The sequence below is a fragment of the Maniola jurtina genome, chromosome 4 (assembly GCF_905333055.1).
Source record: "Maniola jurtina chromosome 4, ilManJurt1.1, whole genome shotgun sequence".
NCBI lineage: Eukaryota > Metazoa > Arthropoda > Insecta > Lepidoptera > Nymphalidae > Maniola > Maniola jurtina.
The window spans coordinates 11,723,918-11,739,100 of NC_060032.1; the positions used below are offsets into that span (position 1 = coordinate 11,723,918).

The 15,183-nt window shown below is 36.2% G+C and overlaps 1 protein-coding gene across 2 annotated transcripts; it reads right to left on the reverse strand.

Annotated features, from left to right (window-relative positions):
- Positions 1 to 2,237: 2,237 nt before the first annotated feature.
- LOC123864938 (xaa-Pro aminopeptidase 3-like) lies at positions 2,238 to 8,949 on the reverse strand. Of its 2 annotated transcripts, XM_045905714.1 has the most exons (11): positions 8,772 to 8,949; positions 8,427 to 8,695; positions 7,739 to 7,888; positions 7,145 to 7,281; positions 6,710 to 6,893; positions 6,102 to 6,156; positions 5,626 to 5,796; positions 5,417 to 5,523; positions 4,572 to 4,709; positions 3,863 to 3,983; positions 2,238 to 3,239 (listed from the first exon to the last, which is right to left on the reverse strand). In XM_045905714.1, exons 1-11 carry the CDS (start codon positions 8,803 to 8,805, stop codon positions 3,070 to 3,072), a joined length of 1,536 nt encoding a protein of 511 aa, XP_045761670.1. In that variant the 5' UTR covers positions 8,806 to 8,949; the 3' UTR covers positions 2,238 to 3,069. The 2 variants fall into 2 exon arrangements, with proteins under 2 accessions (XP_045761670.1, XP_045761672.1); XM_045905716.1 differs by lacking the exon at positions 5,626 to 5,796.
- Between the last annotated feature and the right edge of the window lie 6,234 nt (positions 8,950 to 15,183).

Here is a 15,183-nt window from a genome sequence, read left to right on the forward strand (position 1 = left end):
TTTTGATGTTATTATATAATAGGTATGTATTAGGGTTTTTATATTATTATAGTGAACTTTTATCATAGAATATAACAATATATATAAGTTTGTATTTTGTAGATGTAGGTACTTTATTATTTTATATTGGTGCCTTTTTGATTGAATGCAGATCTCTAGAAAAACAGTTTAAAAGTAGTGCTATCCTTTTCCACAGGAAACATTTTGAAAGAAACTTTAGAGATTTGAGTACAATTTAATAGGTACTATTGAGTCGTGCTGGTTTCGACTGTTGAATTTTATACAATTATTTTATTATGCTTTTGACACCCTCTTAAATGAGAAATAACTTGAATCTAATAAAAATTCAAAAACATCCTGTATTTTTAAAAGTTCACAATACATTGCAAATTAAACATCTGACTCACGCTAGAGGTCAACGAACGTTACGTAAATAGGCCAATCGGAGTCAATGCCGTGTCGTAGGTGGGGCCTTGATCCGAGTTTTGCACGCTATACACTGCTGGTTTCAAAAATACTAAAAAGGCAAATGGTTATTGGCATTGGATTGTGTTTCGGTAGTTTAATAACCCTTAAGTTTTTGTATATTACAAAACCATCCCACGAAAAACGTACTTTATTTAAGAGGGTGCTCAAAGAGCTTTGATTTATTTTAATGACATTTATAGTAAAAAATGTAATTGGTCTATGGAAAAATTGTCTTATCTCGAATCCGACTCACGCTTGACTGTCTTTCTGTAGGCCTTAAGGTCGGCCCAGATCAGGTGGAAAACATACTTTATATAATTATCGCCTTTTACATATTTATTCGTAGGAATTTTCTGCCTGGTCTGCTCTGTCTCTTAGTTTAGGGAGAAATCTAGCGAAATTCGGCATAAATCCGTGATAGAAATCCAATGTGGCTATTGAAATGTTAAGGTGCATGACACGGGTCTGCCCGCGAAATTCAAATTTAATTTTAGGCTTATGGCATATTAATTGCGCCAATGGCAGTATCATTCCACAGGTTTATATAAAAATCTTTACTTGAAAGGGTCCAGTTTAAGAAATTAGTTATAGTATCGACTAATATGTGAGTAACTCATGTCAAACTCATTATTTTGACTAATTTCTTAAACTGAACACTTTCAAGTAAAGATTTTTATGTTATCCTGTGAAGATGATACTGCCATTGGCGGAATTAGAATGCGATAAGCCTACTTTTTAATATTACTTAATAAAATGCGAAAACTCAAATTAACTCTCTCTTGGTTTACGGATACGAAAGTTTCTGCGATTGAAACGTTTATTTTTTCGCTAAATCTGTCCCTGAACTTATACTGTCTCGAATAAGTTCCTTCCTATACTGTGCCTTTTATATAGATTTAGATCTGATGTGTTTTATTGAATAGAATGTAGGTTATTTACATTGTACATTCCAATGTGTTGTTTTAGATATTTTTATACTATTATTATAAAATAAACTTTTATTTAAAGGATCTTCTTTGGTTTTATTTGAAACTATCATTTACATAAAAGTTTTCAAAAAAAAAAAAAAACAGACTTCAAAACCATAAACCCTAAAAAATAAAAAATAATTTTTGATTAGCTACACGTGTAATGTAACTAGGTATAAAGTCGGGCGAGCATATTAAAACAAAATTAGAAATCCAAGAGTGAAGCTCGCCTGACTTCATACCTAGGTACATTACACGTGTAGCTAAACAAAAATATTTTTTTATTTTTTAGTGTTTATGGTTTTTGAAGTCGGTTTTATGTTTTCTTTTGAAAAATTTTTATTTCACGATTTTTAGTGGCCCCACTGTACTAATATGCTATGCCCAGTTAAAACCCTACTGTTTACTAAGCTATTACACTGATCGCGAGCAATTTGCTCTTATCCATTGAGGAGTTCTGTTCTCCATCTCCGAAGATATTCATCAGATCTTCACCTAATTTATATGGGACCACCTGCACAGTATACCTACCCTTTCAAAGAAAAAAAAATCCAAATCGGTCCTGAGTAATCGGGGAACATACATAAAAAATAAAAATAAACAAAAAAATTGAGAACCTCCTCCTTTTTTAAAGTCGGTTAAAAATAAATTGGCTATTATGGGGCATTATCTATGAGTGCTAAATTGCTTGGCGATATTTTTTTACCGATAAGTTGGTAACTAGACACGACCGAAACCTCCCACCAGAAAAAAGTTATCTTATTAGTAGGTATATTAGTTATATTGAGGTAGTGTCAATAAAAAGCTTTAATCTCTCAATTTAATTTATTATATAAAATTAGGAATAATTCTGCAGACTTAAGAATATAATACATTACACCTACATTAAGATACTATTTACAAAAATTGGAGGAGACATTGGGTGATTGCTAAGAAAGAGCTAAGTTGCTTTGATTTGACCCGCTTTTAATAGTCAAAAATTCAGTACCATTGAATTCACGTTTCCGCTGGCTGTAAATATATGTACAAAATTAAGCACTAAAACAAGGCAGTTAAGGGCCATTTTACTTTAACGCTAAAGTGTTTTGATCCTCAAATACTATTATTAAATACTAGATTAAATAATGAAACAGCAGGTCGATTGTGCAAAAACTGAATCAAGGAATTATTATTACAATCTCAATTGTTATAATTGGCTGTTAAATAATTTAAGGTACTGCTGTTGCAATAATGCATTGTATCAGTGAGCGAGCGTCTACCAATCAGAGGTGATTGCGATCCTGACATTGTAGCTGTCATTTTGCCGTAATCGAGCAGCAGTAGTCATAAAGCATTTAACATATTAATGGGCCGATTTTTCAATCGTCAAATAACTTTTAACTGAGGAATAAATTAGAGGTTTTGACAGTTATCAATTTAATAGCCTGGTTATTGATATATAAAACTTAGGTAGGTACATGCCTATACACTTTATCTAATGCCCAAAAAATAATAAAGTTTTGTAAAAGTCCCTACTTGCATTGCCGTACATTTTGTATGTGAAATTTGCCAAAACGTCAAAGTTCCTCAGGTAAAAGTTATTTTAAATGGGCCTTTGCTAACATAGTTTAATTTGCCGATATCGTAGTGTTCCTCAAATGCTCTGCTTGCCGACTATGGCTTCGATATCGTCGACCTCGCGAACGCAGGAGTCAGTCAGTATGAGGGGGTCGCTGTCAGTGATGAGCACATCGTCTTCTATCCGGATGCCGACGCCGCGGAACTCTGGCGGCACGGATTTGTCGTCCGGACGGATGTAGATACCTTGGAAAAAGTAAAGTTCTATACACTACGATACTTATTACATTATATTTATACCATACGAGCGACCCGCCCCGGCTTCGCACCGGTGCTTGAAAATAAAATATAGCCAGTGTAAAAGTAGGTTTCTATCGGGGAGAGAATTTTCAAAATCGTTCCAGAGATTACTTCCTACAGCGTACAGGTTTCCTAACGATGTTTTCCTTCACCGTTAAAGCAAGTGATACTTAATTTTTAAAACGCATATAACTCCGAAAAGTTAGAGGTGCGTGCCCGGGATCGAACCCACGACCTTCTGAATAGGAGACGTACGTTTTAACCACTAGGCTGCCACCGCTCATTTGTGTGAAATTAGGTTTGCCCAATACCGGCAAAATAAAGGTGAAAACACTATTTTGCCGTTAGCTTGAGTAACTATCTGGCTGGTTGGCTGATTGACTGTCTGTCTGGCTGACTGACAGACTGGATAGATTCACTAATTAGTGTGGGGCTCATAGTATTAAGTTTTATTACATGGGCTATGCCAGAAAACTTGCTCCGTCGTCCCTTCATTCAGTTTCACCTCTACCTTTATTACGCTACGGATATAGGCGCTAGCCGCTAACATACTGTGTTAATTGATTTACCTGGTTCAACGGTGACAATCATTCCAGTCCGTACGGGCACGCGTCTTCGCACTAGCGGCGCGTCGTGCACGTCTAGACCCAGATAGTGTGATACGTGGTGCGGACATAATCGATACGCTTTCTGCAACAAAAGATTATCCACCCATGATCAGATTTATCTTGCACGATGGTACGAAACCCTTCGTGCGAGAGTTCGACTCGCACTTGACCGGTTAAAAAAACCAGCCAAGTGCGAGTCAAACTGGCGTACCGAGGGTTCCGTACTCGGGTATTTTTTCCGACATTTTGCACGATAAATGAAAGACTATTTATGCATAGAAATAATCAAAAATCTGTTTTAAAATGTGCATTTCCTTATCATATAAGGCCCTTTCATAATTTGATACCCTACTCGGTATAGTTATCTTACTTTGAAAATTGAAATACATTTTACTTTTTTTGTGATGTAACAAATTCACGGTTTTCAGAATTTTTTCTTTACTTATGCTATAAGACCTACCTACCTGCCAAATTTATTGTTCTAGAATCTAGGTCAACGGGAAGTACCCTATAGGTTTTCTTGACAGACACGACAGACGGACAGACAGACAACAAAGTTATCCTATAAAGGTTCCGTTTTTCCTTTTGAGATACAGAACCCCTTAAAAATGAGACAATTTCCGAGCAAGTGGGGGAAAAGATCATAGTAATCTTTACGCAAATAACTTACCCCAATAAGGTCATTGGAGTCTATATTCTTGGGCAGGATGCCCTCCTGCTGCAAGTGCGTGCCCAGCAAGCGACACATGTGGTCGAACAATTGGTCTAAAGGCGGCCGCTGCTCCCTCAGCAGTTCTATTAGACGTTTCTGAAAACATTATTACAGTGATTGATAGGAATACTTCACTACCTATATGACGTAACCAGAACGCTAGCAAACCTTAGCGCTATTATTATCTTAGCTAAACACAATCCAATGCCAATAACCTTAATAAATGGCCTTGTTTTGTAGTTTTAGTGATTTAGTATTTATCAAACCAGCGTATAGCGTGCAAAATTTGAGTCAATGCCCCACCATACAGCATTGACTCCGAGCAGCTTGCTTACGCAACGTTCGTTAACCTCTAGCGTCAGTCAGATGTTTTATTGGTATTGTAATTTTTTTAAATACGGGTTTTTTTGTTCGCGTTTTTTGTGATATCTAATCAGTAATCATCAGTATTATCACCTGTCTTCGCTTTTGCTAGCGTTCTGGTTACACCCTGTATTATAAAATGCAAAAGTGTGTTTGTTGGTTTGACGTGATTTTTTTGTATCGGTATCACACTAATATTATAAAAGCGAAAGTTTGTGTGTATGTGTGTGTGTTTGCCTTCACACAAAACTACTAGACGGATTTGGCTCAAATTTGGAATGAAGATAGATAATATCCTGGATTAGCACATAGGCTACTTTTTATCCCGGAAAATCAAAGAGTTCCCACGGGATTTCGAAAAAACTTAAACCCACGCGGGCGAAGTCGCGGTCATCGGCTAGTACTTAAATACTGTGAGAGTAGCATCAAGTGTAGATTACCTGTACAGTGAGGACTAATTCGTATAATATCCTGTGATGTTTTGAGAATTTGCCGGACACGGGCCATGTGCGGGAGATATCCGAGTTGTACAACCATCTTTGACTGCCTGGAAAACATTTATTTTATCATTTTACTTTCGACATCTTTTGCTAGAGCTGTGTTTAAAAAGCTTTTATATTATGTGGCCACTTTAGAACATCAAACTTACCGGAGTCCACGAGTAGCATGTCCCCATCGTTCAGTATCTGGTTATTAGCCACATAGTGTATGTGTGTGGCGCGCGGCCCGCCCGCTACCACTGGGGGAAAAGCACCGTGCTCCGCGCCCGCCATGCGACACGAGTACTCCAGCACCGCCGATACCGCGTGCTCGGATATACCTATAATTATAGGAGCGGACTGAAATTCGAAAGGTCGAACCCCACCCGTTGCACTATTGTCGTACCCACTCCTAGCACAAGCTTAACGCTTAGTTGGAGGGGAAAGGGGAATGTTAGTCATGATTAAAATGGCTAATATTCTTTTTTAAAGAAAAAAAATCCCAATATAAAAGGTACCGTGCTAACTCGCTGCGGGTGAGCGTCTCCCCGCCTCATATCGCAATTGCCATTTTAACCTGTCGCGTACTATGATACATGTGCGATAAGAAAGCTTGAAAAGAATGTACAACAAACAACGTACCTACCAGGTTTGGTGCAAGCCATAGCCAGGTTGACAGATTGTGAGCCGATGTAGCACGTCTGAAATTACGAGAAAAAACTATAACATAGACCGTATAGCGTGTTAATTAAATGACGACACGTACCAATGATATTTTGATCTGATAAACACATGTTGAAGTACCATGATGAAATGAAATAATAAAAATTTCCATACAAAACTTAAAAATTATTGTTATTATCAAAGCTTACTGGCCCTTATTTATCGCCGACTCTCCACTGGCCCGGCGATGCGATAAAATATTTTAGTGACAACAAAACGGCGCGAAAAATCAATATTTAACATACATGAATTTTGATTGATCTCTTCATCCATTCCTTAAAATGTCTATTTGATAAAAATATTTCCAATAAAAATTTAAACAAACATCAATTCGATTATTATATCGCTTTGTAATCATTGGGCTCATGGCTTTGCTATTAGTATTTTAGCCGACGTACGGTGGACGTATAAGAAAGATGCGCAGCACTGAACGGACGCTGTTGTGGATCCCAAGGTTGGGCAGACCTTCGTTCACTACCAGACCACTCGTAAGCTATACACAGGTGAAGTGTGTGAGTGAGGCAACATTACCTCCTTCATCAGCTCCACTTCAGCGGGAGACTTGACCACTCTCAGCTGGTGCAGGCTCGTCTGAGGCTCGTCCATCGACACGTGGCTGATGCGTAGCGCTGAACGGATGCTGTCGTGGATTTCAGGGTTGGGTGGACTTTCGTTCTGGTACCAGACCACTCCAGGTTTATATGAGGACACTATCCTGGAAGGTATAATCAGCTTCTGAACCCCTTTTGCCATTGCAAATATGCTTTATTCTCTAAGACTTATTTTGATTTAAACCTTTAGAAAAATATGCTACAGTAGTATATAACTTCAAAGTTTGTGTGATATTTCACAAGAAAAAAGTGTACATAAAACAAATACATTTAACAAAACATTTTTGGTCTGTGAAACCTAGCACTACCAGGATGTTATTAGTGCAAATAAGTAGAAAAATAAAAGAGCACACACCTATGAATAAAGTTATTGAAGTTCTCTACAGGACGTGCTTCATCAACCCCAAATAGTGTTGCAGCAAGTGAGCACCCCGTGCGTGGGCCCTCCCACAACTCTGCATGACTGTCCTTCTCATGCACAAACAGGATACTCTGAAACAAAATAACTAATACAATATGAATATACAAATTCCTAAAAGGCCAACGCATCGGCGGTACGTCTGGTGCTGCAAATGTTCATGGGCGCGGTAATCACTTAACATAAAGTGACCTGCCTGCTTGTTGGCTAGCTATTTTTTATTTAAAAATAGTCTTCTCATACTCCTGGAACCCTCGGGCGCGACTTGGGTGCGTCTGAAACGCGCCCAAGTCTGAGAAGAGCCCACAACAAACTCACCCGGGTATTTTTTTTAATTTTGTTATCTTAAAATCTTCGCGGAGTTAGCTTTATGTAACCGGATGGTACTACACATTATTCTGTGGTTGTATTAAAGACAAGTAACATTGAAATAAATTTTCTCTAGCATTTACCGTTGTTATGATGTGGACGGCAGAGTTTCCGTTTGTCTGTTTAGCATGTAATAGTAAGTTACTTCAAAACTACAATTACCTTATAGCTATCATCTAACACGGGCTTCACCATAACTAGTATAGCTGAGGGCTCTAGACAGCCAGTGAGGTAGAAGAAGTCTGAGTTTTGCCGGAACACATAAGGGATCTTGTCTGACATGTACTGCTTGCATGCTGCTGGAATTATTATCTGAAATCAAAATCCACACTAATATTAACGTATGTCTGTCTGTCTGTCTGACCTTTTTACTTAACAGTAGCATCAATCTTTATGAAATTTAGCACAAAAATAGCTTGCATCCTGAATAGACAAAGGATGTGTTTTATTCCATGAAAATAAAGAAAACTCATAGGTTTTTTAAAAAACATTTGTGTATGTTTTTTATTTTATTTATTGTGAGATATGTTACACCTGTCTTGTGTACCTCTGTACAAGTTTGGATATTTTTTCAGGGATAATAATGCAGTGGGTTCCAAGATCTTTCTATGTACAACTCAAATTTCGACTTAGGTTTTTACTTTTAACAGTTATCAACAGATGTTAGTAATAATAACTTGCAGTGCTTTCGAAAGCACAGAGGAAATGGAAAGGCCAAATACTCCAGAATAAGTCACGAGTCAGGTCAGTCACCAACTTACATTTATTTAAAAAATACACCTGGTGGCAAGTGGTGATAATGGCTTCTTTCTGCTCGCTAACTAGTTAACAGTAATAAAATCGTACTTACAATATGAGATTTGTGTATATGCTGAGACTCTTCTAACAACTTGGCAACAAGATTGTCCCTCCTTTCCTTATACTCTTGCTGAGTTATTCCGCAAGTTAATTGTCCATTCGGTATCATGTGGGGATGAGTGTGGCAAGTGGGCTGCCCTAAAATACCTTTAGGTATTTTCGCTGACTGCATAGCAAGCATATCTGATGGTTTTTCTGTACTTAACATACATCTTTTAACAACCACGGGATGTTTTACTACTCTTCTAGGATATCTAACACCTGAAACATCAATTATACATGTTATTTTACATAAAATCTAATTTAAAGATCGGGGAAATATAACCTATGAACTTACAAAGTTGTGATGAAAATCGGCGAAAAGTATGCATTTTGAGTCCTGAAAACTGTAAACTGATACTGAACTTTGATCTTTTAGTCCGAAAAAGCTTATTAACATCTATAATAACTTTCGTTTCCTTGCCAAATATTTTGATTTTTGCACACAGACGAATAACCCTAAAAGTGACATTTGACAGTTGACACCTAACTTGACATTTCTGACCACAGACGAACAGCCATTTGGTTTACGAGGAGGGATGATTAATCGGTAAGTAATTACCGATTTTTACGACTTTTTACTAACTAGTCGATAATATTGTAAATTTCGTTTTTGTATGTTGTGTAAGTGAGTTTGAAATATAATTAAAATATGACCCGAAACAGTTGTTGGACAGAGCAAACCAGAGGCCGTAGAGGCCGAGGAAGACCTAGAGGTCGGTGGGTTGATGGAGTGGAGGAGGACATTAAGGTTCTGGGGGTTCGGAGTTGGAAGGAAGTTGCATCTAACCGGCCCTGGTGGAACGCGGAAATGCAGCCAGTATTCTTGGCACCATTCCACGCGGGCATGATTTGTATAGTAATTAGATAAGGCTAGCTTTAAGTTTTATTGTAATATTTTCATTAAATAAAAAATAAAAACCCTGGTGGTGAAGTTTGCTTGACCTAGCCAAGGCCCACCCAGGGCTATAGTGATCTGATGATGATGATGATGATGTAAAATATAGAGTTGTGGTGATAATAATTCAAAGAGAATATCTAATATAACCGCTCCATTTTCAGCTGTTTATAGTCCGCAGTAACATCAGGTGGGTGCCGCTTACGAATAGCTTGTCTTGAGAGTTGAGACGTGCATCCTTAAATTTTCCAGGCTACCATGCTCACTGTAAAATTGTTTATAAGTACCTGGGCAACTTTTCATTAAAAGAACCGGCCAAGTGCGAGTCAGACTCGCGCACCGAGGGTTCTGCACTCGGTATTTTTTCCGATATTCTGCACGATAAATCAAAAACCTATTACCTAGATATAAAAATAAATAAAAATCTGTTTTAAAACGTACAGGTAAAGCCTTTTCATATGATACCCCACTTGTTATAGTTCTCTTACTTTAAAAATTGAAACACATTATAATTTTCATTTTATCTCACTCGCTCGGAAAAGATTCGTTTGCCTTTGAAATCTGCGTGGAAAGTGGTAATTTTGCTTGCTAGCGTGCAAAGTACGGAACCCTAAAAATTACTGTGAACTGGACCGTTCCAAAATATTAGATCGTTCTTTTTTTTATCAAAATTCCTTATCAAAAATTCTTAATTACTACAAATGAGCACAATTTGCTGTTTGATAAGCTTCACTAACCGATGCTAGAGGTCCACAGCTGGACATAGGTCTCTATTATTAGAGACTTCCACAAGCCACGGTCTTGCACCGGTTGAATCTAGCGGCTCCCTACGACTCATTAGACTCAAGACTTAAAAATTCGAAAAACATATTACACTAATATTATAAAGGAGAAAGTTTGTATGTGTATGTGTGTGTATGTTTGTTACTCCTTCACGCAGAAACTACTGGACGGATTGGGCTGAAATTTAGAATGGAGATAGATTATAGGTACCCTGGATTAGCACATAGGCTACTTTTTATTCCGAAAAATCAAAGAGTTCCCACGGGTATTTTAAAAAACCTACATCCACGCGAACGAAGTCGCGGGTATCAGCTAGTTTTTGGATAAAATTCATATTTAATAAGTACTTGAACTGATAATACTGTGTTATTTTTTGAACTATAGTCATAATCATTGAAAAGTAGGTACCTAAGTAAGTAGGTAGGTACATAATATTATTATTCGCACAACAATAAAACTCTACCATACAGATGAAATCCAATAGTGATTTGCGAATATCAGTGAAAATTAGATGTTGGCGCGTTGAAATCTAATACTGCTAACTTAGCGCGCGTGTTTTATTTAGAAAGCATCCCCTAGGCCTATACGCTATAGTCGATATAAGGTATTTCGGCAATCTATTGTGAAATATATTGCTTAGAAAGGATATTATTAATGTAGGTTTGGATAAACCAATATTGGGCAGGTTTCCTTATGGGACCAAGGCTTCTAAGCCCCGTGGGCAGGAAGGTCATTACATTCACCATTGCACGCGTATTGCGCTGGCAGTCAGTGCGGAACGCAAGCGCGCGCGCACGTCGATCGAGTTTTTACTCGAGACCGTCGATCGATCGCGAACTGTGTCGAACGTGCCGTTACAAAAGTGTTTCATAATCTGTGATTGTTTACTTTTTTAATTTACACACGATTTGGACCGGACGGTACTCAGCCAACGACTCAAAAGAGGTTTGTTCAACTCCCATTCATTAGTTCTAATATTTTCCAAACGTGGGAACGCTCGGAAATCTAAGCGGAACGTAAAGGAAAACTATTATAGTAAGTGAGTGGCAAAAAGTGCGAAGTCTATTTTATTGTGCTCTATCTAATTGACTGCTTTCGTTTCGAATGAGTTTTTCTTTTCTAAGACTTGGTTAAAATGCTTTATTAGAACAGCTATTATAATATTTAATAGGTAGAAACAATTCTAATAGGAATTTTCACTTGCTTGAGAATCGGCAGGCACAAAATGAAAACGTAAAACTGAAGTTCTAGTACTAATACAAAGTGAATTGAAAAACAGGTAAAAGTTATATAGGTAGGTATGAAATTATTTTGTGCTCTACAAGTAAGGTATCAATTTAAACAGAACTATTATTCTTTTCAATGATAAGGTTATTAATCGTATATAGGTAACTGCTTACTTTAGGTATAAATGTAAAACATATAAATGGAAAATAAAAAAGTAAAGAGCAATAATAGAGCCCCATTTTCCGTTTAATTTTATATTAACACAAAATGATAGTGCGATTTATTACGACCTAGGTGCCTACAGGATTTTCCGGTGTTTTTCAAGTAATTTTTTTATATAAGTACCACTATTTAACTCTGAATGAACGGGCATTGCGTTCACAGTCATAAGCTATTCATTAGTCGACTCGCTGTGTTACCTAATACGTGACCTCGTGAAATTATTATAAGGTCTGCGCGACGAAGGTTTTTATATTGAACAGAATTATTATCAAAATCGGCCAGCTGTGACCGCTTCCGCGAGTTGCGGAATGAAGATGAGTCTGTTTGTATATTTTTTATCGGTAGAACTAGTAATATTAAATTAAAATTTATACGCTTATAAATATGTAGATTTTTATGTGACTTTAATAATAATAAATTATCCTTATTTTTACCCACGATATTTTTCTAATAAAGATTCTTATAGGAAAAATTTGTCATAATAATATAGACCCATCAAATAAACAGAAAAATATCTTAAAGAATATTATTCTATCTGAGTAGTTAGGTAGGTACCTACAATACTTTCTACGTTGTATTAAAATTAAAAATATTTTATACCAAAATAAAAAAGGTACTAAATATTATGTTTTATAGGTACTTACCTACTTTGTAAACAGTCGCAAATTGTTTTTTTTTTTTTTTTTTAATTTTGATACAGTTAGGAGGTATGTACCTACATGATTCAACATTAACAAACTATTAAACGAAACGTAATTACTTATCTACCTCCTATTGGAATTAAAATGTAGAGTTAGAGGAAAATATCTCATCAAACTGAACTCAATTTCCATAAAAATATTATGGTAGTTACCTTACCTACCTACAAATTCGTAAAAACAATGCCGGGAGTTAGAAACTAATAGAACATTAACATTTTTAATTACAGACTTGAGGATTTAGTTTTTGCTAGAGCAAAAACACATCTCATTAAAATGATCTCTACCTACGTAATTATGATTACGTCTTCATAAAAATATGTGTACATATTTGATAATATATACATACCAACCTACCTATAGTTCATTTTCCCACATGATTGTACCTATTTACTATTTTTATCTAGGACCGAGGTACCTACCAACATAAGGAAAATGCGGCATTTCCACTGCAATTCCACCTATACCTAGCTGATCTATGACGGAAATTTACTTAAACTAAGATAAGAGTAAATAAAAAATTTATAACGCCCCCGACAAGTGAAGGTTACAGTAACTAGAAAAGAGCTGATAACTTTCAAACGGCTGAACCGATTTTCTTGGGTTATAGCTAAGACAGTCGATCAAGCCACCTTCCAAAAAAATAAACTAAATTAAAATCGGTTCATTAGTTTAGGAGTTATGATGCCACAGACAGATACACACGTCAAACTTATAACACCCCTCTTTTTGGGTCGGGGTTAAAAAAGAAAAAAGCTGATGTGGATAGGCCACTAGGCATATAGCATGCCACCTTTCAAACAAAAAAAACTAAATTAAAATCGATTCATTAGTTTAGGAGCTACAATACATACAAGACATACACAGATACGCAGATACACACGTTAAATAACTTATAACACCCCTTTTTGGGTCGGGGGTTTTAAAAAGAAGGAATAGGATTGACATACCTAACTTCCTAAGCATCAAAGATTTAGATGGACGCTTAGGTGAAAACTTAATTTTTCTTGAGATAAGCGAGTGCTTTAACTTTCAGCAGACTTAGTAAGTAGAACTGTGGGATAAAATAGATCCTATTTACAACTTATATATCTAAGATATTTATACATCAACTGTTGACTCTTTTATACTTACCAACTTGTCAATATAGTTTTTACACGACTGTAAAAAATTAACTGCCGCTGGTTTTCGCACGTAAGGCCAGTTTTAACGATTGAAGATAAGAATCGAGCTAGCTAGCTAGCTAGCCTGAAGCCTTTATCTTGTAATATTGTAAAGACGCTTAATGAATCATTTTAGTTTGAACCACTTTTTACCCTTGGTACCCCACTTTGTCTGTGTGGAATAAGCGCATGTTTAATCGATTATTTCATGTTTCTTAAATATACAAGTGTAAATTAAAAATTTATAACACAATTAGTGAAGGTTACAGTAACTAGAAAAAAGCTGATAACTTTCAAACGGCTGAACCGATTTTCTTGGATTATAGCTAAGAACACTTTCGATCAAGCCACCTTTTAAACAAAAAAACTAAATTAAAATCGGTTCATTAGTTTAGGAGCTACGATGCCACAGACAGATACACAGATACATATATACACAGATACATACGTCAAACTTATATCACCCCTCTTTTTGGGTCGGGGGTTAATGAGGTTAGTATATACAATGTCCACAACAGCCTATTAATTGAATGCACGCACCATTACCCTTTCAGAGTTATATAAGCAATAATTAAATATCACATGCTTTAAAGGTTCCGTCTAAAAAATGTATATTATGAATGTATTTTTGAGTTTATTTATTTCACCATTACTTCTTAATGCCCAAACAGATTTGGACGTATAAGAGTATCGTTAACCCTTTTATCATCCACAATTTTTTAAATATTTTTTTCTAATATGGCGGCTGCAATAGCATAAGCACTATGTCCATTTGTTTGGAATAATGTAGATAGGTATCTTTCTTAACGATGAATTTATATATTTTATTACTTAATTATTTTAAATCGATGTTTGAATTTGTGATTTTTTTTAAATACTTTCGTACTTGATTAGGTTTTAAGTGTGGATATGCCTACAGCCTAAGTGCCTAACGTTCGAAGTTTTAATGCCTGCAATCTTCTCGTAAAGAAAGATTTACTATAAGTACAGTTTTATACTCGTTTGTACATTCATAAATCTCATGTAGAGAAACGCAGATTGCTACTCTGCATTTTATTTTTTGTAATTAAGTAATTAGACCTGTTTATGTTTTTATAGTCTCTTTTGAAAATTATATCTTAGATTGTTTACTATTATGAAATAATACATAGCAAGTAGGTGGTTTGTTCATTAGTTAACGATTTAGAAACCTATGAAAGTTGATGTGAATAAAGTCTGTCTGTCTGTTTGTCCGAGCTTATCATCAAAACGGCTGATCCAATTTCGACACGACTTTCTTGGGCAGGTAGAGACTATACAAGGACATATCTAGGCTGCGTTTTATCCCGAAAAATCAAAGCCTAAGTCCCTATGGGTTTCAAAAAATCTATAAATTAGGTAGGTAATATTGGTCATATCATAATGGTCTTTGGTAAGTATAACATCATTTTGAGATTTACTTTTCACGATTTTATCCTCAGATTTACCAACATATTGCCGGCCATTTAGCTACTAAGCATGGTTTCCTCTCAGAGATAGAAGGATTTAGACTGTAGTCCATCCCGTTGGTCAAGTGCGGATTGGCAGGCTCCACACACCATCGCGTGTCGTCTAGAACATTGTGAAAAACTCTCAGGCATGCAGGTTTCCTCACGATGTTTTCCGTCACCTCTAAAACAAATGAGACGTAATTGTTTAAAGCTTCGTACTTAAGCTCCCAAACTTAACTCTAAAAAGTAA